The 24,356-nt window shown below is 40.6% G+C and overlaps 1 protein-coding gene across 1 annotated transcript in view; it reads right to left on the bottom strand.

The window, feature by feature from the left end:
• Positions 1-1,998: 1,998 nt before the first annotated feature.
• Positions 1,999-24,356, bottom strand: part of tesk1b (testis associated actin remodelling kinase 1b) — a 26,882-nt gene continuing 4,524 nt past the window's right edge. The window contains exons 3-11 of the mRNA XM_054601575.1: positions 13,667-13,788; positions 13,451-13,499; positions 11,895-12,041; positions 9,864-9,946; positions 6,225-6,318; positions 5,498-5,581; positions 4,472-4,558; positions 4,044-4,140; positions 1,999-3,948 (exon numbers count right to left, since the gene is read on the bottom strand). Of these exons, the coding sequence (XP_054457550.1) occupies positions 2,837-3,948; positions 4,044-4,140; positions 4,472-4,558; positions 5,498-5,581; positions 6,225-6,318; positions 9,864-9,946; positions 11,895-12,041; positions 13,451-13,499; positions 13,667-13,788 (1,875 nt within the window). The 3' untranslated portion in view covers positions 1,999-2,836. The remainder of the gene's footprint in view (positions 3,949-4,043; positions 4,141-4,471; positions 4,559-5,497; positions 5,582-6,224; positions 6,319-9,863; positions 9,947-11,894; positions 12,042-13,450; positions 13,500-13,666; positions 13,789-24,356) is intronic.

Genomic DNA, 24,356 nt, shown 5'->3' with positions numbered 1-24,356 from the left:
TTTCGTCTTAATAATGCTGCTTTATTTGAAGCTGTTATTATGCTTGTTATTGGAATGTATTCCCTGTCAATATGGAATTTTGCTTGAAAAATGAAAAATACTTGTATTATAAGTTCGTGATCCAGAGGAATGTAAAATGTGCAAAGTGAACTACAAAACCTTTTTTCCCTGTTTTTTAATGGCAATTTATTTCCCTTCCTGTGTGAAAAGGACATTGCACTTGTTGCTTGAAAAGTCAAATAGAAATTCTTATCAAACTATAACTTTGTAGTCTTATTATAATCAGCATTTTATCTAAAGTAGTGTACACGTTCAATGTTCTTACATACAAATAAAAGGTACTGTCATTGATCACACACAGAACAATTGTTGCGTCAAAGCAGTAGAAGTACTTATTATAGATATGTACCTAACATAACATTAACATTAACTTCTATTATTCTCACAATATATATTACATATACACATGCAGGTATAAATAGTAACCATGTGTGTATGGATAAAAATTGTATGTTGCAATAAAAACTTAAATAAAAAAAAACATGAGACAAAATAATTGGGTAAAGTTTTTTGCGTCTGCAAATAAATACAGTTTTTGCACTTTGAAGCAGCAAAATTAAAATGTATGAAGTAACAGGATTGTCTCTCACACACTCACACTCACACAGGAGGACTTACCCCTGCGTCTTCGTCTGCACGGTATAGGTGGTATTAGGACGAGCATTGGGACAATCCCACCGCAGGAGGCATCCTAAGTCCAGTGATTCCACAGCAGTGAAGCAGACTGATCCAGTCGACCCTGGAAGTTCACACGAAACACGTACACCAAAATAGCACCGTCACAGAGATGATTATTGACCTTTTAAGTCTGATTGTCCCAACTTTGTTAACACTTGCAAGCATGATCTCTTGCAGAGGAGAGAATGGCTCAATGAAACACAGGTAGCAGCAACAGAGAAGTCAAATAAAAACACTAACTGTGATATTAACTTCAGTGCTCACCAGTGATCAGCAGGGCAATGACAACACGCAGCCCCAATCCCACCGTGGTTACGCCTGGTGTCTCCATGGCAACTTGTTGGTGACCTCTGGATCAGGCGAGATTGTGATGGTCTTAAATACAGGCTGTACTGTACAGTGCTGAAGGTGACTGACTCCCTTTAAAGGCAAGACACGCTGGCGAGGATATGCATTAAGCTGCAGGGAGATTGATAGACTGGAGTCAGAAGGAAGGTGGAAGGGGTGGAGAGATAAGGATTCAATTGAAGGCCGGTGATTTTGTTAAGAGAGCTAAAAGGCTGTAATCTACTTAGAGGAGGACGAGAAGTTTGGGAGACTGAGACAGTTACTGGCCGAACATAAACTTGTTCCAGGATCTAAATATACATTTAGTTATACACATTCTTTTTTGAATTCATGTTTTACTGTTACCATTTTTCTACTTATCAGAAAATGTGACACTTTTCTGCATATGAACTTTTTTTACATCGATTGTTTTACATCATAGATAGAAAATATGGAGAAATATATTTAATGTTTGTAATTATAACCTTTTTGTCAGAATACACTATTACACAAGTTTAAAGTTAACAATAATCATGATCTTTGTTCAGCATGTTTTGCCAATTAGCACAAAACAGTGGCAATGTCATTGCTATTGCAGGTGGTTAGTATTAGACAAAAACAAATTTTGACGTGATGCTGGCAATAGGTAAGAAGTTACAAGTAATTACAATTAATCCTAAGCGGAACAGGAGTTTCTTAATTCAATTTCATGTCCAATCCATCCCAGAAGCATTGCACCTAAAACTGCAAATGTGAATGTCATGGTGAGGAAAAGTCTGGGGAAAATCACCAAAGTCATCGCAACTAATCATCCACGCACCATGGATGTCTCGATGATTTCATGCTAATCCGTCTAACAGTTGTTGAGATCTTCAGTCTGGATCTATCACAGCTAAAAAAAAAAAAGCGGATACATGTCAGGAGAACTGCATTCTATCTTTTTATTCAATGCCATCTTTAAATAATAAGAATCTGTACATCTCTTAAGCAGGTCTTTGACCATTCATTCACAAAAGTAATAATAACAACAACAATAGTTTCCTTATTAACAACAGTAATACAGTTGAAGTGCTTAACCAGGTGACCCAACGGGCCAATAGAGATCATACAGCAACAAAAAAGGTCAAAAGAACGGTGTACAGCACACTCTTACCTTTCCTCTCTCTCACACTCACACGCGCACATCCAGCCTCTCACGCTGAATCCACCACACACTCATGTTACACACAAACTCACACAGCCCAGCAGTGCACCATACACCCTCTTGAGAATTAAATACATTAAAGCAAAAACTGCCTGTTCATTCAGATACAGCACCAAACATCAAATATCATTGCAGCAGTAATAATACTAAGCTTAACATTCCTCATTTCAGCATCATCATCATCAGTCATAAGAATCTTAACATCTGTGAATATACAGGGTCCAACCGACTGGGCCCCAAAGTGGAGTGTGTACATGCTAAACAGTTCTGGACGTTGCCAATCATCAGTCAGGTGTGCATGTCGCCCTCAGCCCAGCAGAGGGCGACATGCAACAAGCCGCCACCAAAGACACCAGTTCTTTGTCCCACAGCTTTCATGGAGAAAGACAGCCTGGAGTGTGTTTTAGTCAATAAATCTGCACCAAAAAGTGTGTCTGGAAAATAAGCAGGGTATTGCTGCATTTAAAATCTGTGCAAATTCTAAGAAGACCCACTTAATACCCAGGGAAGAGCTTTTGGTGCAGAGTTTCCAAACATCTTTTCAGTGTGTATTTGGTGTTTAGAGGTTTATGTCTGTGTTCCCGGTAAGGCGAGTCCCGGCTCCAGTCTGGCGGTGGTGGTTGTGGGGGTAGGAGAGGACGACAGGCCCTTGGGTGCCGGACAAAGCAGCCCGCGTGAGGCTGCGTTGTCCCCGTTCAAGTTCTTGTAAGGGTTTCTGCGCGGTGGAGCTCTGAGACACAACGAGGGGAAGCGAAGGCCGGCGAGGCAGCAGCCGGGACAGGAGATCACCTCCTCCTGGTCCAGAGAGTGTCTGCTCCCGGAGCCGAACGGGGACGAACCGGCAGGGTCGCTCGGAGGGGAGTGGTAACCGTTGTTGTTGGTGGAGGTGTCGCTCCATCCCAGGGGTCGACTCACGACCACGTTGTTGTTGTCCAAATGGGAGAGGGGAGGCAGGCACGGGGGTCCGTTGGAGATGGCAGACCCCCAACCGTTTGAGTTGGGAGGTGTGGAGGCCTGGAGGGGAGTCGAGGAGCGCGCTGGAGGAGGGGAGAGTTTGGAGTAAGGAGATGAAGTGCTGTCTAGTGTGTTCGGGGAGCTGGAGCAGTCCATGGGCTCTTCTTCCTCCTCCTCCTCCTCCTCCTCCTCCTCCTCTTGGTCCAGCAGGTCCAGCGACAGGGGCTCAAGGGACAGAGGAAGACCTGAATCAGTCCCACTGCCCTCCCTGACCTCCTCCTCTTCCACTAACAGCCTCTCTTCTTCACTCTTTTCGTCAGTCTCATCGTTTCCATTGTCTAGCTCAGACGTGGACTCCTCGGTCAGGACGCCCTTCGGCGCAGATGTGAGGTGAGGAGGAGGCGTGCAAGGTAGCGAGTGGCAGCGCCGGTGCCTCTTGGGTAGCTCACAGCTGGCGGTCTCGGAGGGGTCGTCGCAGTCTGGCAGAGGGGGCAGGGTGAAGGTGAGGGAGATGACGGACTTGCTGGGGGTGTCGTACAGCTTGATCTTGCCGCCCTTGAGGTCCTCTCTCTGAGAGAAGGGGTTCACTCTAGCAGGAATCGCCACGGTAACAGAGGGGGGCGTGTCCGGCGGGTGGAGCATGTCAGATTTGCTGCGGGAGAGGCGAGGATCCGACAGGAGGCAAAGGGAGCGCCTTCGTAAAGGGCCAATTGATGGAGAAACGGCTTTAAAGAAAAAAAGAGTGAGTGATATTTATTAATCTGCAGGAACAAACTCGTTTTCAGTTTAGCGCCTACATTACAGTGAAATGATGACTCACCTTTGACTGTTGTTTCGGCCTTCTGTTTCCTCTCAGCCCGAGTCCTCTCCAGCTCCACCGCGATTTGGGAAAAGGATGGACGGAGCTTTGAATTCATCTGACAGAAACAAAGTCAACAGATTGAACAAGAGCAGGAAGGAAAGGAGATACAAAGACTACAGTACCAATACAGTATTATACAACAGTCCTGCAATAAATGAATGGTTTGAATGTGTTGATTCAGATGTATTGTAATTTTTGGAGTTAGTTAATCGGGCTGTTCAATTGTATTGTGCATTACTGTAATGCAACTACAATTGAGCAGACAACTTTCTCAGACTTTTTAACTAAACATAGATAAAAAAAATAAGCCAATGATACACGTTACCCAGCAGTAGAATAAACAGAGGAGGCAGTGTGTCTGTGTGCGTCAGATGAGTGTTTCTTACATTACAGCAGGCGAAGGCCAATTCCAGGAAGTCAGGAGGACAGTCTCCCACCATCTCCTGGAAGGTCACCACATCCAAACCAAAGTCCTGTACAAAAAGGAAACATGAGAATTAACATTCATGTATTTGTGTGATCTTTAAAAGAAAATGTCCTGTTATGCACTATGGCTACGCCACCATCTGTTTAATGTTAAGGTGAGCTAGAAGTGCCAGACAGAGTGTCTTCAATTGATGTTAAATTAATGGCCACCAGGGGGGAAATGCTCTTGTGTTAACTTCAAAAGGCTTTCAGTTTGTATTTAACACTGATAGTTTCTTCCTAAATCCATGCTGTTGCAAAAGGATAAAGCAAAATTATTGTATTGTTAAACTGAATTTATTTTTGTTTTATTTCTGGAGCCGTTTGCAAAAATGTTGCAGCTCCCATTTATTGTATATGCATTATGGGACAACAGTACACTCAAAAATAAAGCAGTTTTTATACCAGCTGTTTTGAATATACTGCATTTTGTTGCTTATACACTGTGCATATGCAATTTGTTTAAATACACAGATCTGAAGGTACTATATGTATCTTCTCAGTTATTTTGAGCACTTTAGCAGAAAAATGTTTGGGAAATACAAACTTGTCAAGAAAAGAAAGTCAGCTTCCTGTTTGTTCAAGATGACAATCAGCAGTTAGATTACAAAATGAGATATCCATCATTTTACAGAATTTTGAAATTGTCTCTGGCATGGTGAAACTGTTGCTTCAACTTCAGTCAGTCAGTCAGTCAGTCAGTCAGTCAGTCAGTCAGTCAGTCAGTCAGTCAGTCTATCGTTGCTGCTTGCGCAACTTTTTGAAATACTGACAGGCTTCAGGCTTTAAATGAATACAGGACCAGCCTTGACTTGCATATTATCAATAATGGTTTCACTGTTCACGCAATAATATAACAAAGGGCCCTATGACATGAAACGTTCATGAATTGATGAGTATGTGATGATAAGGGAACAGAGGAAAAATTAATGATGAAGAATTGTTACCACAGTGCGTGGGAGGATGTCGGGGTCGGCTTGTATCCTCGCAATAACCTCACACAGGATGATCCCGTATGCAAACACATCCACCTGCAGAGAGAGGAAGAGGAGTCGATCAAAGAGAGGAAATTTAATAAAAACAGGGAGAGCCAACCACCATATACAGTTTATGTTGTACTTGTGCACTTATATCCTGGGTTTATCAACTTTCATTTCACAAAACTTCATTAAAGCCTTGTCAATTTTTAATAACATGCTTTGACAAAACACTCATTCTAGTTAACAATTCAGAAATCTAAATTTATTTGTCTTGTAAGTCACAATTGCTTATGTTTTTATTGTAGACACGAAGGTCTGAAAATTATGTAAATGATGTGGATTTGTAGTATTTTTCACTATATTCCGGATATAGTTTATACTAATTAGTAGTTTCTTGCGTGCACTGGCAGGCTGCATAACACAAAAAACATCATCATTATCTTTTAAATGCAAGCCTAACAGGCAATTAGGATGTCACAGGAAAATGAAAAGTACACGCCAAGCAGTACACCTCTTGCGTAACGAAATTCCTGTTTGCCTTACACAATAACTGATTCATTGAATATTTATTGCTCGACTTCACTGCCTGGGCACCGGCTTTGTTTGATTGGCTTTTCATCACACCCACAGTGGACCTTGAACTCTTGCAACAACCTGCAGCTGAAGGGTAATGAAGACGGCGATCCGTCAGTACCTTCTCATTATACACCTCTCCTCTGAGCACCTCCGGGGCCATCCAGTAGGGGGAGCCGACAACAGCCAGAGGCTCCTGGTCCTCCTCCTCCTCACTGCAGAGACACGGAAGAGGAGAGAAACAGAGGGAGAGGGAAGCTTTATGTTAAACCAGACCTTATATGAGGCTCTCAATAACGTGTCACAACACCCAAGTTTAAAAGGATCTTGTTATATTCATATTTTGGGGATATTTCAATAAAATACATCACAGCTTTAAAAATAATGTTTATTTAAGGCCTCATTAGTCTGTTAAAATTAATGAATTCCTCAAAATGTTTTAATAGTTTAACGGGGGACACCAAATCCAGTTGTCAAGTTCTTATAAAGGTTGATCTTAAACTGTCTGAAAGAAAAAAAAAATGTAATACTATTTAAGTTTAATAAAAAGGCACTATTAAAGGGTTGGTTCACAAATTCATAAAACCAGTGAGTGCAGAAAGTTTTCACTCTTGTCACCCTGGCTTTGAGATTTCTCCCATGATTTTGTGATAATCTGGAGAATAATGATACTTTAAATAATAATAAAAAAAGAAACCTGCTTCGGGATGAGACATAAAGCAGAAAAAATAGATTATGTGATTGGCCGATTAACAGAAATCTTTGATAGTAAATCACTTATTTGTACAGGCAAAACAAGGAAAATACAATCTGGTTCCAGCTGCTTGATTTGGAATATTTTCTGCATTGTACATCATATTAAACTGAATATATTTGAGTTTTGGACTGTTGGTTGGACAACAATGTGAAATTATCTTCTTAGGCTTTAGATAATTGTGATGGCAATGTTACCCCATTTTCTAACATTCTTTTAAGGCCAAAGGATCAATTGAGTAAATAATCAGCTGATTTAAAAATCAATAATATTCAATAGTTGCGACCCTAGTAAAAAAAAAAGGTTTGGCTCAACAGCTATATCAGAAATGCAGTTAAGTGTTTGCTTGTTTTTTTTAGACTTCACTGAGTCAAAGTCCCCTCAGTGATGCAAGAGAAATTAATAAAACACACTTTACATTCAGGAAATCTGCAATTTGTAAGAGATGATGACAACAGATATGCAAATGGTCAGACAAGAACATCAGGTAAAGCAGGCGTCATGCTCCATTTCATTAACTCAGAACCCAATCAGGAGGTGAAGAGAGGTTTTATGGGGTCAAACCCGCTCTGTGAATGTTTGTGTGAACTTCCTCTGTATCCATGAAACCGCATTGTTTTTAAGTTCTGTGGAGATATCGTTGAGCAACTTTAGCCGATTAAAAAAGGAAGTAACATAAGAATGTGCAAGGACGACGTGCTCTCATACACAAACACACACCCCGCTGGCAGATACTTCCTTTCTGTGCTATTTCCATCTGCTACTGTGGGCTATGATACAGCAAAAAAACAAAAAAAAACAAAACACAGCAAGGGAAGTGATGGCGGAGGGAAAGATGAGGAGCCGAGACGGTCGTTGCTCCCAACGTAAACACCATTTGGAGAAGTAGACCGACAGAATCGAGAAAACAGAGAGAGAGCAGAAGGAAACAGAGGGAAAGGGGCTAAACAGAAAACTCATTTATGAATAGTAAAGACACCAGAGGAATGATGGGAGAGTAAATGACAGGAGTGATGTTGTTATAAGAGGGGCAGCAGAGATCCAGTAAGAGCTAAAGTACTGGAATAGTTTGACCTTATTTGGAGTGCTTCTCCTAAACCCCCTTCATCTCCTCTCCTCTCCTTCCCTCCCTCCCTCCCTCCTCACCACACGGACAGTGGTAGCACTCCAACACAAACGCACACGTTCAAAAAGGCCTGTCAACATCACCCATTCACTGTCAGCGCTGCGCCACAGGATACGACAGTGTTTGACTAAAATATAAAAGCAAACATAACCCTTGAAAAAAAAACGACAGAATCACAATTCACCAGCTGCTGTTGAAACAGACGCCAAAGCAAACAGAGGCTCCATGTTTCAAAGCTGCAGGTATGCAAAAAAATACACAATGACAAACACTCAGGTGGAAGCCTTGAATGTGAAAAATATCAACTTCCTAGCTTTGTTTTCTAGCTGGAGGGACATGCAAGTAACTCATTTAGTCAAAAGCAGTGACACGGAGGCTTGTGTAAACACAAAAAGGTGGCCGGCACAAACAGAGCCAGCAGAAACACACACCAAACACTTGGAACACACACACACACAAAAAAAGCGCAGGCCAGGTTACAGAGGCAGCTGTCTCATGTCAGCAAGAGCCATGTGTTTACTAAATGACTGCAGAGAGAGAGAGAGAGAGAGAGAGAGAGAGAGAGAGAGAGAGAGAGAGAGAGAGAGAGAGAGAGAGAGAGAGAGAGAGAGAGAGAGAGAGAGAGAGAGAGAGAGAGAGAGAGAGAGAGAGATGGGGAGTGTGTGAGTGTGAGTCTCCACATGTGTGTGTGACTCTGACTCTCTGACCTACTGCCCATCGATGCTCTATATCGTTATCGTTTCATTGCCTGACTGTTGAGCCGTTTATGGAGAAGCAATATTCATAAAGAAGATAAACTGTCTTATTTGAGTCATGGACTTAAATTGACGTTGACGAGAAGTGATATCAAGGCGTAGATAAACTGGGGACAAGAAAAGCAAGTTTACTGACCTAGTGGTACTTAACTGGAATATTTCCATATTAAAAAGACTTTAAGGAAGAGTTCTGCATTTTGGGAATTACGCTTATTCTTTTCTCGATGAGAAGAGAGATACAAGCCTAATTTTTGTTCATTAAAATGGCTATAATCAATATTTAAAGGCATAGAAATCCACCAAAGTCTCAAACTAGAGTTGTAATTATTTTCATAATGGAGTTTTTTCCTGGGCATGACTGAAACTTTATCATTTCCTATTTTGGAGATCTTTGTTATTTCCCTATTTTCAATTTTGGGGAATTGTCATTTGCACAACACTTTAACTCAACATCACTACTGTTTGATTCTCTAGTCAACACGTCAAATTTTCAATTCTCCTTTAAGAATTTGACCATGCATCGTTAAGGGGAGATATGATGTCACTGGAAAACCTGCTGAAGAAAATAAAACTTGATAGCTGTAACATTGCTGGTCATTTATAGTGAGCACAAGCCAGTATCGAATTGATGGCGGTGAATAAAATACGCCACATAAATGTCAAAGCCTATTTAAAAAGAAACACACAGCTGCAAACACAGAGGAGGAAACACGTGACGGGACGACGGCAGCAGAGCAGCGATTCTGTGGAGCGTCATGGCCGCCTTGAAATGACACTTCACAATATTTATAAAAAAGGGGGAGGTGTGCGTGTGTGTGTGTGGGGGGGGTAACCTCAACATTCAGCGAGGAGGCATCATGTGCCTTGTGCAAACTTTGGAAAAACATGGCTGTGCTTTGGTGTGAGTAATGAGTCTCTCTTTCTGTGAGATTGTGTCTCATCTGAGAGAAAAGAGAAGCCGTGGGAGACGTTCGTGAACACTTTGCTCAGAGAGATATGGCCTTATGGATGAAATACAACACAGAGAGAGAGAGAGAGAGAGAGAGAGAGAGAAGGAATGTGATTTATTGAGCGTGATTTATCTAATCGCAGAGTGTTGACAGAAGTTCTGATGAACAGACTGACCTGTAATCTGGGATTTTCTCCGCCAGGCCAAAGTCTCCCACCACGGCTGAGCACACGCTGCCCTCCCAGCGCACCAGGCAGTTCTGCACAGAGGGGTCAGAGGTCACACACACAGTGTGTGGGAGGAATCCTTTATATATATATATATATATATATATATATATATATATATATATATATATATATATATGGCAGTCTGTGGCCCTTTGTGCGTACTTCAACAGTGATTTAAGATATTACTGTGCAATGATTTTTCATTTTTCTGCAAATACTTTTTAGGTGAACATATTAAAGTCAGTAGCCAAGAACTGCTGATGTTTCCACCTCGCATGAAATGAACGGAAACGGTTGGTGACTGTGCCATTTTCCTCTATGAAGTGATTATTTCACCACGTCAACTTGACCACAATGTCTCCTCAAATCTGAATTTCTAATAGCCAACAGTTTCCAGCATGTCAGCATTTCCTTAGTAGACTTCGTAAATTGAGATTTCAGACACTAGATCTATACCAAGAGATGGCATCCATTCTTTTTGTCTCTTTGGAATTGTTAATGTGTCTCTTTTATTAGTCATCTATAACATAAATAATGTTTGCCTGATTTCTAGCTTGTGAGTGTACCACTTTCCTGTCCTTTCTTTAATTGCTACCTGTGAGTCAGGATGTAATTTTCTTTTAGCACAACATCATGATTAGCGGTCTGCTGCTAAAGACAATGCTACCGTTTGGTCAAATTAGCTGGAAGAATTTAAGGAAGAGTTCTGCATTTTGGGAATTACGCTTATTCTTTTCTCAATTAGAAGAAAGATACAAACCTAATTGTTATTCATTAAAATGGCTATAATCAATATTTAACAGCATAGAAATCCACCAAAGTCTCAAACTAGAGTTGTAATTATTTTCATAATGGAGTTTTTTCCTGGGCATGACTGTTGTGAAGTGTCATTTCAAGGCGGCCATGACACGCCACAGAATCGCTGCCGTCGTCCCGTCACGTGTTTCCTCCTCTGTGTTTGCAGCTGTGTGTTTCTTTTTAAATAGGCTTTGACATTTATGTGGCGTATTTTATTCACTGCCATTAATTCGATACTGGCTTGTGCTCACTATAAATGACCAGCAATGTTACAGCTATCAAGTTTTCCAGTGACATCATATCTCCCCTTAACGATGCATGGTCAAATTCTTAAAGGAGAAGAGGGAAAAAGCTTGAATTGAAAATTTGACTTATGCACAAGTGTTGACGAGAGAATATAAAGTATAAACAGTAGTGATGTTGAGTTAAAGTGTTGTGCAAATGACAATTCCCCAAAATTCAAAATAGGGAAATAACAAAGATCTCCAAAATAGGAAATTATAAAGTTTCAGTCATGCCCAGGAAAAAAACTCCATTATGAAAATAATTACAACTCTAGTTTGAGACTTTGGTGGATTTCTATGCTGTTAAATATTGATTATAGCCATTTTAATGAATAACAATTAGGTTTGTATCTTTCTTCTAATTGAGAAAAGAATAAGCGTAATTCCCAAAATGCAGAACTCTTCCTTAAATTCTTCCAGCTAATTTGACCAAACGGTAGCATTGTCTTTAGCAGCAGACCGCTAATCATGATGTTGGAAGCCTTTTTGGAGTTTAGTCCGTTTCTTGTTCCAGTAGTCTAATGTGAACTCATATTCATTTAAATTGTGCTGCATACACAGTGCAACATTTCCCACAGATCCTTTTTGTGATGTAGTTGTTAAGATCTGTGACGCACCTGCAAAGCCTCTAAATCTGCAGCAGAGCTTTAGAGTGCTTCCAAAATCTACATTAAAGCAGTTACACAACTCTCATGTTTGAACAACATCCATGCGTTTACCTCCTTGTGTGCCTCTTGGTAGTCATGTTCTTGTGGAACATCCGTAAGTCATTTATTTGAATACACCTGTAATGCTACCTTATGAGCAGAGTCCCTGATGTTCAGTGATGTGTGTGTGCTGTATGTGGGCACTGACACGTGTGTGTGTGTGTGTGTGTGTGTGTTTGTGTCGTCACCTTGGAGGTGAGGTCCCTGTGGAAGATGCCCTTGCTGTGCAGGTACTGCAGTCCCCTGGCGATGTCCAGGGCCAGGGCGATCCGCACGCTCCACGACAGATACACATCGCTGCCCAACAGCTGCTCCAAGTTACCGCCGTTTATGTACTGGATCATCGGGAATAATGGCAAGAAAAAGAGTTCATTATTAACTCACAAGTCAACACAAAAGGAGTTCATTCCATTTTAAAACCGCTTCAATATTGATCAAACTGGGACCTGAAATGTCTCATTGATGCTGTGCAGTAATTAACTGCAAGATTGTACTGTTAAACTTGGCCGTGGGAATTTTCCCTGTCAGTCATTACATACACAGCACATTAATAAACACTGAGTCTCTTATCAGTATGGTATCAGCTTTTTCCCCTTCCTTTATAGGTCCATAGTTTATTTTACTGCTTCTTTTGAAGATGACATGACAATTACAAAAGTCAATCATTTGTAGCTTCTTTGTTTAAAAAAATAAATAAAACGCCTAATTATTTCTACGATGCCGCCTCTAAACTGTGAGGATTTACTAGTTTATTCCGTTTTATATCACTGTGAATGGAAGACTCTTTTTTGGATAGTGAAAGAAGAGAAACAGGAAACAGTGTTGTGACACAACACAAAGGTCACTTGGGACACTGCAGTTAAATACATTTGAATCACAAGTTGACAAGAATTACCCCTTTTCTGACATTATATTGACTAAAAGATGAATGGCCCTACGGAGAAGTCAATTCCTGGACCATAATGGTGATTTCACTGTCCATCAGATAAACCACTTAACAGGTCCTTTTTAAATCGCTGTATGTCTGAAACCTGATGACCTTTTCAATAAACACAACGACCTGTCACACAAATACTACCATTACAGACAGCAGAACACCAAATCCCCCCCTTATCCCCTTTTCACTGTTGAGCAGCTCAGTAACCGTGGCAACGTCAGGTAAATCCATCACAAATAAGAAACAGGTGAAATGTCATGAGCTGCCGGACCTCAGTCTGTGTTCAGACTTAACTCCGTTTTAGAGAGTTCACGTAAAGAGATGCTTTTGTTTTAGAAAACCCAACAAAGCTGCTGTTTTAATGATGAAAATAAAATCTGATGTCAAAAGCACAGCAAATAAAACACATCGTCAATTTTGCTTGCCAACATTACAATTTGTTATATCTATAAGTAGACAAAATTGCTTATTTTGGTCTAAACAAACTAAAATAATTTTTTGAAATAATTTTTTTTTTATTATTTCATATTAAATAAGCCTGATTTATTTTGACTGATACATATTGGTAGGCCACCATCACAGACCTGTTGTTGTTTCGAGGGTTATCAAAATCTAAACTGTAAATAGAATAGACGAATCGCAATAAGATGTTTTTCATAAATCAACCTGTCCTATGTCAAGATTTTATTCAAATTAATGTTTTGTATTTATGCAGAGCTGTATGTCTAGCATGCAGTTGGCTGTTCAAAAATACATAATGTGTGCATGATGCACTTCTACTCAGCAGCAGGTTAATTAGCGTCTTACCTCCGTGAGGGCGTGGAGCTGCCCCTCGTGGACACACACTCCTATAAACCTGTAAACAGAGCAGACAAACACTTAACAGCAGAAAGACGACAACAGTTTCTAGACGTAGTCTAAGTCAAAGCCTTTTGGATGAAAGTTATACACAATAGAAACAATAGGCCAGGTAGAAGAGAAAAGAAAGAGGACAACATATGGTGAATCAAATGTTTAAGTGACCTGAGTATGTTGGGGTGTGAGAGTCTGTTCATGAGCTGGACCTCCCTGAGCATGTTGGCTCTGTTGCTGGCCAGGATGTTCATCTTCAGAGCCATCACCTGGCCTGATACACGATGCTGCACCTGGATCAGACAACAACAAACAAAGAGATAAAGTTATTTCAAATTCAAAAACATCTCGACGTACACATGAGCACATATAACAGAACTGTAGCTAAACAGAACAGGCCTTCAGCACAGTGTTTATAAAAAATACCTCATTACAAATACATAAATCACATTAGTCAACACGATCTGAAGTAATAAAGTGATACTGCGGCAGAATGCTGAGTAATATAAATACTTAAGTACTTTTGGAACCTGGCCATGAAACATTAGCCGGTCAGCCAAGTTTCTTGGTTTGTTTTGGCCGCTTCCGTGCCCCGACCTGCTGCTATGGCATTGGCCTCGTCTGGTATGGTAACCATGGGGACGCTGACATGCTTTCCCCCTCCTAAGGCTACATGTTGGTGCATATTTGCTTGGCAAGTAGTTTGACTTCCAAAAGAAAAGAAACACAAGCAGCAGACGAGCACTAAAATCTCTGGAAGTGTGTGGAGAGAAGAAGTCAGAGGTGTTTCTGAGACGGCCTGCCTGTGTGTTAGTTTGTGTGTGATAATCGTGTGAGAGTGTGTGAGTGTGTGAGAGTGTCTGGAGTGAGAAAGCTCAATACTGTATGTGTGTAATTACCAGCATTAGATACTGTAAAAGTCAGGGAAGGCGGGTACTTGTAATTATGCAACAACAAGAAAGGACTTCTTTTTATTTTCCTTATACGTTTTTAATAATTGTACATATTTTATAAATGCTTTAGAGTGCATCTGTAGTATTGGTGCATTTTGTGTGATTTTGCAGGTTTAAAGAGTCTTTGATTAACCTTTAATTCTTAGGCCCTATCAAGTTCTTGAATATGTAACTTAACACAATTTAAATGATTAGCTTGTGTCACACCTTTGTTTGCAGCCATTACTGATTTGAATACAGCTTTAGCAGCAACGAAACACATTTCGATTTTAGATTTATTTGTTTGCTACTACATGCATTACTTGTACGGCTGGGTATTGAATCTTAATACTTTTCTGGGTACTGTCCAAAATATGACTGTAGCATTGAATATTACGCGTGCGTGCCAACAGTGGTGGTTTAAGCCGCTTAATACCAACATTAGCTCTGCTTACACGCAGATTTATTTGATCCTTTTAGTAAATGCAATGAGTTTCCCTGTAAAATCATCCAACACATGTCAGTTCAACATGTTAGCATGCTAACATTGGCTACTTAGCATTTAAAAAATGTACAGGTGCAAGTATTTTTTCATAAACGGAAGTATAGTCAGTAATAATTTTCAATTTAATTTACTTTATTCATTACACGAAAAAATATGTTTATATTTCTCAAATCAAGGGATCAAAAAAAAAAATGAATTTGTTATCAGTACCAAAAACTTAACCCTACTTAAAAGTCAATACACTTTGGGGGAAAATTGCCGGTTGCAAATCATGCGTTTTGAGTTTTGTTTGCATTTAGGATCTGCCATCAGACTTTTAATGCTTGACTGCAAACCACATTTCCTTCATGCTAATAATAAAGCTGAACCGGCTTGGGAGGGTTTCAGGTTGTGACTTCATTAGTGGCATGAGTCTGCAATGAAAGAATGAGAGGGAGGAGGGAGAGTGTGTGAAGGGTCAAAGTCTGGAAGTGGATCAGAGTGGTGATGGAAACAGACTACAAAGCCTATTAGAGACGAGACTATAGTGCAGTGAGTAATGCTATTAATACACACAAACACACACACTCTCCATCTTAAAGGCCGGCCAATGAGAGTCTCTGTCTGCTGCCGCACTAAATCCTTTCTCTTTGGAGCCACTTGAGGTCTTCAGCCATCTAAGTGTTGCACACATGCATGGATGCACACATGTAAATCACACACACACACACACACGTAATTGTGTACAGTAGTTGCTTCTTCTTGCAAAGAGGAAGTTGGAGCAGAAATTCAAATACGCAGCAGGAGTGTGCAGGGTCTGCAGGATTTATCTTTATATATAAACAGCACTTAGAGGATGAGGCAGACCACTGCAGGCTGCTGGATGGAGCTCTGTAGCCGATTAGAAGGTTTCTTTTTACACACATCCTCCTCCAGCTTCCATTAGCGGACATTTATCTGTCAAGCAGGACTGTGGAGGCTCTGCATGGCTGTGGATTTACATCACACTTGTCCTCTTTTTCCATGCACACATCTGCCTTCTCACTTAGTTGAGGAAACTCTTATATGCTTGTCTGGCATCCGAGACTCTTAACAGCGACACACACACCATCATGTATGCACGTTACAGTGCAAACGTGAGCCAACTGCTGATGCAGCAGTGGTGGGAATTGCAGCGCTGCTTCACTGTTCACCGTTTTGTCCCGACGGGTTTAAGCCTCCAGATAAACAACTTCTCACTCATCATTATTAAGGGCTGAGTGTCTGTCTGCAACTTGGACAGCATTTTTTCCTCAGGTGTTTGTCTGTATGCGTGTGTTTTTGGCATCAAGCCACCAGGAGGTATGTGCAGTGTTTCTTTTCCCCCCCGAAATTCCTTATGCCAACCACTTGACTGGTCATCGCCACTGGAATGCCAATGTCCACGCCTACATCAAGATTACCCCACGATATGGAGCAATTATACACACATAAACCAAACACACACACACACAAACTCCCGACAGACTTGCATGCATGTGGCCAGACACACCCTAAGGCTCTCCTTCAAAACACACTCGGCCTTGTAAAGTGCTGCAGTCAGCAGAGGAAAGGTCGCAGGCATCTTTCACTCTCGCTCTCTGTGCAGCCAACATGTGCAGCGATGTCTGTCATTAGCCGGCGGCCCGACGGGGCTGACCGATGCACAGCGAGACAAGAGAGGAGGAGGAGGAGGAGGAGGAGGAGGAGGAGTCAGAGGCTGCAGATGGAGGATGCACACAAGGGCAAAAGAGATGCATTAGACCGTTAAAAAAAGCTGCGATTTAGGGCAGATTTCAGGCTTCTTAGATCGTAAAATGTGAGGACTGTAAGAGCAGATTGAAGATTTTGACTCAAGACATTTCTTAAATTCCCTGAATGTATTTAAAGTATGTGTACTTGTCCGTCTTCAATGGTAACTACAACCCTGGGTTTGTTCAATGTAGGTGCTTATTTTGTGTCTGCAACACTTTTCAGGTGGCCAACATTTAGAGGCAATTCTGATGAAAAAGAGAAAAATAAATAAATAAATCACATGCTACTGCAGAGGTGGAGTGTGGTTGAATAACTTTGCCTCTGGACACTGGGTCAACTCTAAAGGCCTCTTTTCTCTTGTGGATTTCAAGGTTAATTCACAGCTTCTCTATGTTAGCATAGCTGAGGGGGTTCAAATAAACAATGGACAAAAATATCTAAATGTTTGGTCTACTATTGTGGCATTTGCATGATAAAGCACTTTACGGTCTCACTGGTCTTTAGCCATGCACATCAAAAACAGAATGTACCCTTCAAAAACAAGTATCATCATCATAATTTAATGTGCAACTTCTGCAGTTTTTTTTTTTTTTTTTTTGTTTGTTTTTTAAACCAGACTAAAGCAAAATTTGCCTCAGAATCAGCTTTTCGAGCAAACACTTGAAGACAAACAAGCTTCAACCAATTTGACAAGTGAGCTCTAAGCTGAAGTGTGAAATGACTGTGAGTGAAAAGTCCCTGAGGGGGTGAACTCCACTCACTCTGTATGTGCGTTGGAGAATTGAGAAAATTAGCCTCGCCTACAAAACAACTCGAGGCTTAAGCCGCCGCCTGAGTCTCTGCTCTCAGTTATAGCGTGAAAATACCCAAAGAGTGTGAATGCATGTGTGCAAGCGACTGAAACGGGGCACTCAGCCAAGTCGGGTCCGTCAGTGAACGAGCAGGGAGGTCCCCTTACCCTCAGAAACACAACCTGATCCAGGAGGCCAACAGTCCAGGTAGCAGACAAGCTGACACACAACAGCTCACTCTGACTGTTGCACAACATCAACACCGGGCTGACCACGCCCCTCCCACCTCCCCTCTTCTTCTTCCACAAGCATAGGGCTAAACATGAGGAGTCTCTCCAGACATACATGCAGATGTAAACATGTTACATCACTGACACGGTGCTCACTAATCACCTGTTCTTTAATGAATGGAAAAGTGAGTGAAACAAAGTTAAGGCTTGGAGTTGCAGGTTAAAGTGACATAAAGCCTACATTACAAGTTTGACACTAGGGGTTTGAATACGTGGGCATTTACCATACAGAGAGGGTATAATGAGAGACTGAATTAAGATGCATTATGGGAAATGTAGGATCCAGTGTTATTGGAGCTTGACTCGTAACTTTAAGACAGGTTATCTCGGCCTCTGCTGTTTGGATTTTGACCATCCTTTTTGTAAATCTGTCTCCTGCAAGAGCAATACTAAAATTCTTTAAGTGCTCCTTTAATTTGCGCAGATTTTTGGAACAGGAGTCTATGATAAATTCACATAATCTTAGAAGATGTTTTTGGCAGAAAGTAGCTGGATTAAAAGCAAAACCAGGGACACATTTTCTGGGCGGAGGTGGTCCTGTTTAATCTTTAAAATGCAATTCCAAAACCACGACTATAGAAAACATATTTCATAACATAAACAGACTACTTAGAAAACATGATGTCACTGAGAGGTGCCGATAAAAACAACCGAGCTCTGCTGCACCACAAAAACAGTTTCATCATGTCTGTCATACAGACTTGACACACACATGCAAACACTGAGCCGAGTGTTTACCTTCTTGCGGAAGGTGCGGCCTTCCTCGAGGTTTAGCGACCCCAGTGCCAACATGTGGAGGGGAGGAAACGCTCATTGTGCGTTGATGTAAACACACATGCCCTTGGTATAAACTCATAAAAACAATGGTAACCATAATGGAAAGGAGGAGGGATCTGAAAACAGTTAGTTGTGCAACTCTTGCCCAACACTTCTCCATTTCAATCCCTTAGTCCATCTGAAATATTTTCAGCAATAAACACGGTGGTCAAGTGAAGATGGGCATATCCCGCGCTCAGCACTTTTCGTGTTTGTGCGGCTGTGCGGAACATAAACAATGCTAAGTACTTGTGTGGCGAGTGGCAGCATGAACAGGCCCAGACTGGAGCAAGGGAGGAGAGGAATAATAAGAGAAGAGTGCTGCACTAAGCTGCTGAGGTTCAAGTCTGCACTGGCTCTCCAATACCAACACGGACACACACAGACAACCAGAGCCTCCTCAACCCAAACACTGAAACCGATCACAAGCACACAGATGACGGCTGATGATGGATCGGGGTTCGTGTGTGAATGCAACTTCTTTGTTGTCATTTTATCTTTCCAGAGCCGACCTTGTTCCGGCGGCCAGGATTTACTAAGAACCGGTCACATCCCAACACATCCTGATGGGAGAGTCCCACAATCAGTATCTCTTTCTCTGATGGACGAGCCATTTCATGGCTGACATTTACCAGAAACGTTAAGATTTGAGAAAAAAATCTTGTTCAGAAAGGTCATGTATTAGATAACAAACTTAATTAGAGGACGAGGGTCGCAATTTACACTTCAAATCAATGGTTTAGTCTTTAAATTATAAAAAACAAATCTTGACAACTGTGCATCACTAGTTCTTAGCGCTCAAAGTGAGTCCCTGTTGGCCTCGGAGTCTCCCAGAATTTTGACAATGAAATATTAACAATAAAAGTTAATCTGCAGCAAAATAACGATTTTAATACTTCCTGGTTCTTTCAGTTTTCTATAGTAATATATGGAATATTTTTTAGTATTTTGGACAGTTGGTTGGAGAGAGCAAGCAAATTAAAGAAGTTACCTTTGGCTCTTTTTGTAAATTAAGTGCATTATTCACTATATTCTGGATTTATTGTCTTTATACAAACCGAATGATGAATGCAAAATTACATGAAATAATATTAAGAGGGTTTTATGTTATGTTTAAGAGACAAATATAGTCACACATGTAAAACATGTAATATTTTACTGAAAGTCAATATATGATAATACTAAACTTTTGTCCAAGATGAAACCTTGATACACGCACACACACTGTACACACACCACAGCAGTGTTTGGCAACCCATTTCCTTCACATTATAACTGTCACAAGCAGCTGCCACACACTCAGACACACATCATCATCATCACTCAGGTTAACTGTATTTGTTCTTCGGAGACTCCAGTCTGTTTTAAATCCCCTCTTTATCTAATTACACTACATCTTATTATCATCATATCTCGCGAGCATAAAGCCACCCTAGACACACACACCAGACTCTAATCGGGCTAAATCACAACCGTGATAATTACCATGATGACTAGTTTTGTTATGGAGAGATTCTCATGTGACTCATGTAAACATATTTGAATTTCAGTTTTACCCCCCCCCCCACACACACTTTTCACAACCATTTGTCACGTGACCTGAAATCATTAAGAACATTGAGCTACAAGACAATCAGACTTTCTCAACCCGCGCTGCATGCTGTTAAGATAAGCACACAAACCAGGGTGTGCCAGGCAAACAGACCACTTAGGACTGAAGCAACAGATTGAAACACGTCTTTCAAAAAAAATATTAAAAGATCTTAGTATTTCACCAAATACATTCTGTGAACAGGGCTGAAAATCGAGAGTGTATCTTTGCTCTTAGGGTCCTATGTTCCCCTCATTCTCCTAATATGACCCTTTCAAAGGGTTTTATGTTCTCAGCAATGTTTTTTCCCCCTCTGTCAAATGTTCAATGTAGGTTATCCTGGGTCAATATTTTGTAATCACCCTGAAATCACCAACAGCAAATTTGCAGGCAAATCAGTTTTCTAGACTTTTGACCTCCTCAGTGGCTGATTATAACCATTTCATTTGCCTTTTAAAACATCCATCTCCCCTTGTCCTTTTGCAATTTAAACTGTAAAGATCAGCCCTTACTAATCACTTACAATATATAATGTTAGAAAGACATACAAAAGCCCTGGGAACATAGGGACAATCCCAGAAAAACACTGTATTTAGGGTACGGAACAGTAAACGTGTATACCTTTTTTTGAAATGGACCATGCATAATATTAAACATATATGTTACCATTTGATGAATTGCACCAGCGTTAGCTCAAATATTTCTGTGTATTGGCAGTTAAACATACAATAAGTTTAAAATAAATAGTTCAATATTTTGGGAAATTTTGTTTTGTAACTTTCTTGCCAAGTCTTTGCCTATAAATTGATACTATTTTGTCTGTGTGGTAGTTAGGCAATAAGACTGTAAACTGGGTAAACAGCTAGCCTGGCTCTGATCAATGAAAGCCAAATCAAGCACACAACCTGCTGTATAGGACATCACAACACTGTTTCTACAAATAAAGCAAAAACAACACATAATGTGTTAGTTAGCTTATGAGATGCTAGCAGTTGGCTAACTTTGGCCAAGATAAGCCACCGTAGTGTCAGATCTAACCTACAGGCATAGAGGTATCAATCCTCTCATCCAACTCTACTGGCAACAAAGTGTTTTCCTAAAATGTTGATCCATTTCTCTGAAACCCACAAAAAGCATGCTGGTGTGGTGAAACATTAGAAATTAGAAACACTTACAAGCCATCTGACTGCTCCTGAAAGGCAATTACTGATCCAAACATACAAGACTTCTATGAAATGAAGCACTAAAGTCACTTTGCACCAAACTGGGATGCTGTGGAAGCTTTTGAAAACAGTGATGGGAACGGTCCCGGTCTCATGCAAATGATGGAGAAGAGCTAAAAGAGAACCAAATCTGATAAGAAGCCTGTGTTTCCATGTGCTTAGACAGCAGGTGTTATCTGTATTAGCAAATATACAAATCCATTATCAGAACGGAAACAGCTGGAAAAGTGACGCAGTAATACAATTAGAAATCAATCCAAATTGTTTGTTGGAAAAAAAAAAACGAACAAACTGCAGCCTCGAGAAACCGAAAGAATAAATATATAATTACTTCCTGTAGTTCAATGGACCGTTGAGTGATGGTGCAATGTCTTTGTGATTGAGGGGTTTTATTGCTCTCGAGCCTTCAGGTTGAGTTTGAGCCAGATGGGGAAAGAGGACAAAAAACAGAAGCAGGAGTCTTGCGCCACACACACACACACACACACACACACACACACACACACACACACACACACACACACACACACACACACACACACACACACACACACACACACACACACACACACACACACACACACACACACACACACACACACAACACACACACACACACACACACACAAACAAACACCAGGAACTCTCCTTTGAAGATTATTAAAAAGGAAGATGAAAAAAAACAGCACCTGAAGGATTTGTCTCAACACATGTGATCCCTTCCTTTCTCCCTCTTTTTGATGTCTTTCCCTCAACAAAAAAAAATTCCAGGTTGCACAATTGCACACTGGAGAGGTGAATGGCTGCCTGTCTGCACCTTCCATTGATCTGCACTAAGGAACACAGACAGACAGACAGAGAGAGAGAGAGAGAGAGAGAGAGAGAGAGAGAGAGAGAGAGAGAGAGAGACAGAGACAGAGACAGAGACAGAGACAGAGAGACAGAGACAGAGAGAGACAGAGACAGACTTGCAGGAAATCCATTTCAAAGCCTCAATGCAAGTAAATACACCATATACATTTTAGGGACTGCTTTATTCAAAAGCAATTCAAACAAAACATCCAAGAGAGTTTGTTTTCCTGCAGGACATCAAGGCCCTGAACTAAACCAGGATACAGGAACAATCGTTCAGTCAGCCGTGTTAGCAAAGTGTTTAATGTGACTGATAGCCGTGGCAACAATTTACCGTTTGTATGGTGGCTATCAAAAGGGCAAGCCGATCCAAAACTAAGTGCCAATTTGACAAGCCAGCAGTAAACACGCCGACATTTGCATGCTCATTGGACATTCAAAGGGCAACGCTGAAGTAGTGGCTTAAAAGATTGAGTCGAGCACAAATCTCAAGAGTGAAGTCACAACCCAAAAAGACTTATTTAATGAGGTGAGGGTCAAAGTGGCTGTGCATTTTTAAGACTGGATTGTTCAGACAGCAGATTAAAATTTACTTAAAATTTATGAAATGTCAATGTCTCATTCCTACCAGTCTTAAATATGGTAGTATAAATAATCATGCGTTAGTGACTCAACAATGCCAATTTTTTGGATTAAACCTCCGACGATTACAGAAAAGTTTTATTTGTTCGTCATGCCAAACATTTTGCCCGTCCCACATGGGATCACATGCAACCCAACTATGTTAGATCATCCAGTCACACATTTACAAAGAAGAGCTGAAACAGTAAGTCATTCAATCTATTAGCTGAGCAAAAGAAAAACAATCTGCATCAATTTTGGTGGACTACGTGTGATTTTTCACATGTGCAAATGTAGCTACTTGCACTAACAATTACCTTTGCATGCAAAGGGTGATTATAGTAAGTATTTTACTACCATTATTACTTTAAGGGCTGCAACTAATGATCTGCATTATGGACAACCTTGGTATGAATATTTTTTATGATTAATCAATTGGTAATTTAATGTAAAAGAATTACAAAAATAGTGAAAACCTTTCCAAGAGCCTAAGGTGACATCTTAAAGTTCGTCTAAGCAACAATCCAAAACCAGAAAAGTAAATGAATTTACAGTGCAATAAGGCAAAACCACAGAAGAGCTGCACATCCTCACAGTTGAGAAGCAGGAAACGGTAAATGTTTAGCACGCTTCCTTACCAAATAACTTGATGATTAGCCAATTATCAAAACACTTGATTCACTTTACGTGTCATACTTCAATAAACTCAATTTAAAAAAGGTTGATACATGATCTGCCTCATCTATAGTAAAATGATGTTGGTGGTCTAATCACACCAACATTACCACTGTGGTGTTCAGTGACCTTGCCTTGAAATACTGACAAAAATATGTGTGAATGTAAGTTTGGTGGGCATATTTTAAAAGTTACTAAATATCTGAGTGTTGAAAAGTTGGTCGGGAAAAACAAAACATTCACCGAAAGGAATTAGGGAAATTTAAAAAAGTATTTGTTACTATTTTCTGACACTCTGACAAAATGATTAAAAGAGGAAACAATCGAAATATTAATCTATAATGACACTCCTATAATGCTCTTGATAAAGCAAGTTGAATACCTATGGAAGAAGACCTAGAAATTGAATTAATATCCATGTTTTTCCTTCATAAAAACAAACCTGTACATACAAGTTCACTTCTCAGAACATACGCAGTTTGCTCCCAACCTCCCTTTATATTGTGACATCTCTCACACCATCACACTGTTATGGCAGAGCCATCAGTAATGAGGCGATGGTCAGAATTAGCCTCTATGCAAGTGAACAGCAGCGTGACAAACAGGTGGGGGGGGGGGGGGGACAGAGATGGAGAGTATAAGGTTGCCTCCACGTGTGCCAGATCTACCTGTCCTGACCATATCCACTTACACCCCAAAACACGTTGTGTTCACCTTACACAACATGTGGGTCACTGCAAACACGTGCGGAGAGGAGAGCACCATCAGATGGGACAGTGAGGTGTGTACATTTCTACCAAATAAAAAAACAAA

This window comes from Anoplopoma fimbria, chromosome 7 (assembly GCF_027596085.1).
Source record: "Anoplopoma fimbria isolate UVic2021 breed Golden Eagle Sablefish chromosome 7, Afim_UVic_2022, whole genome shotgun sequence".
Lineage (NCBI taxonomy): Eukaryota > Metazoa > Chordata > Actinopteri > Perciformes > Anoplopomatidae > Anoplopoma > Anoplopoma fimbria.
This window is presented reverse-complemented; position numbering and strand designations above follow the sequence as displayed.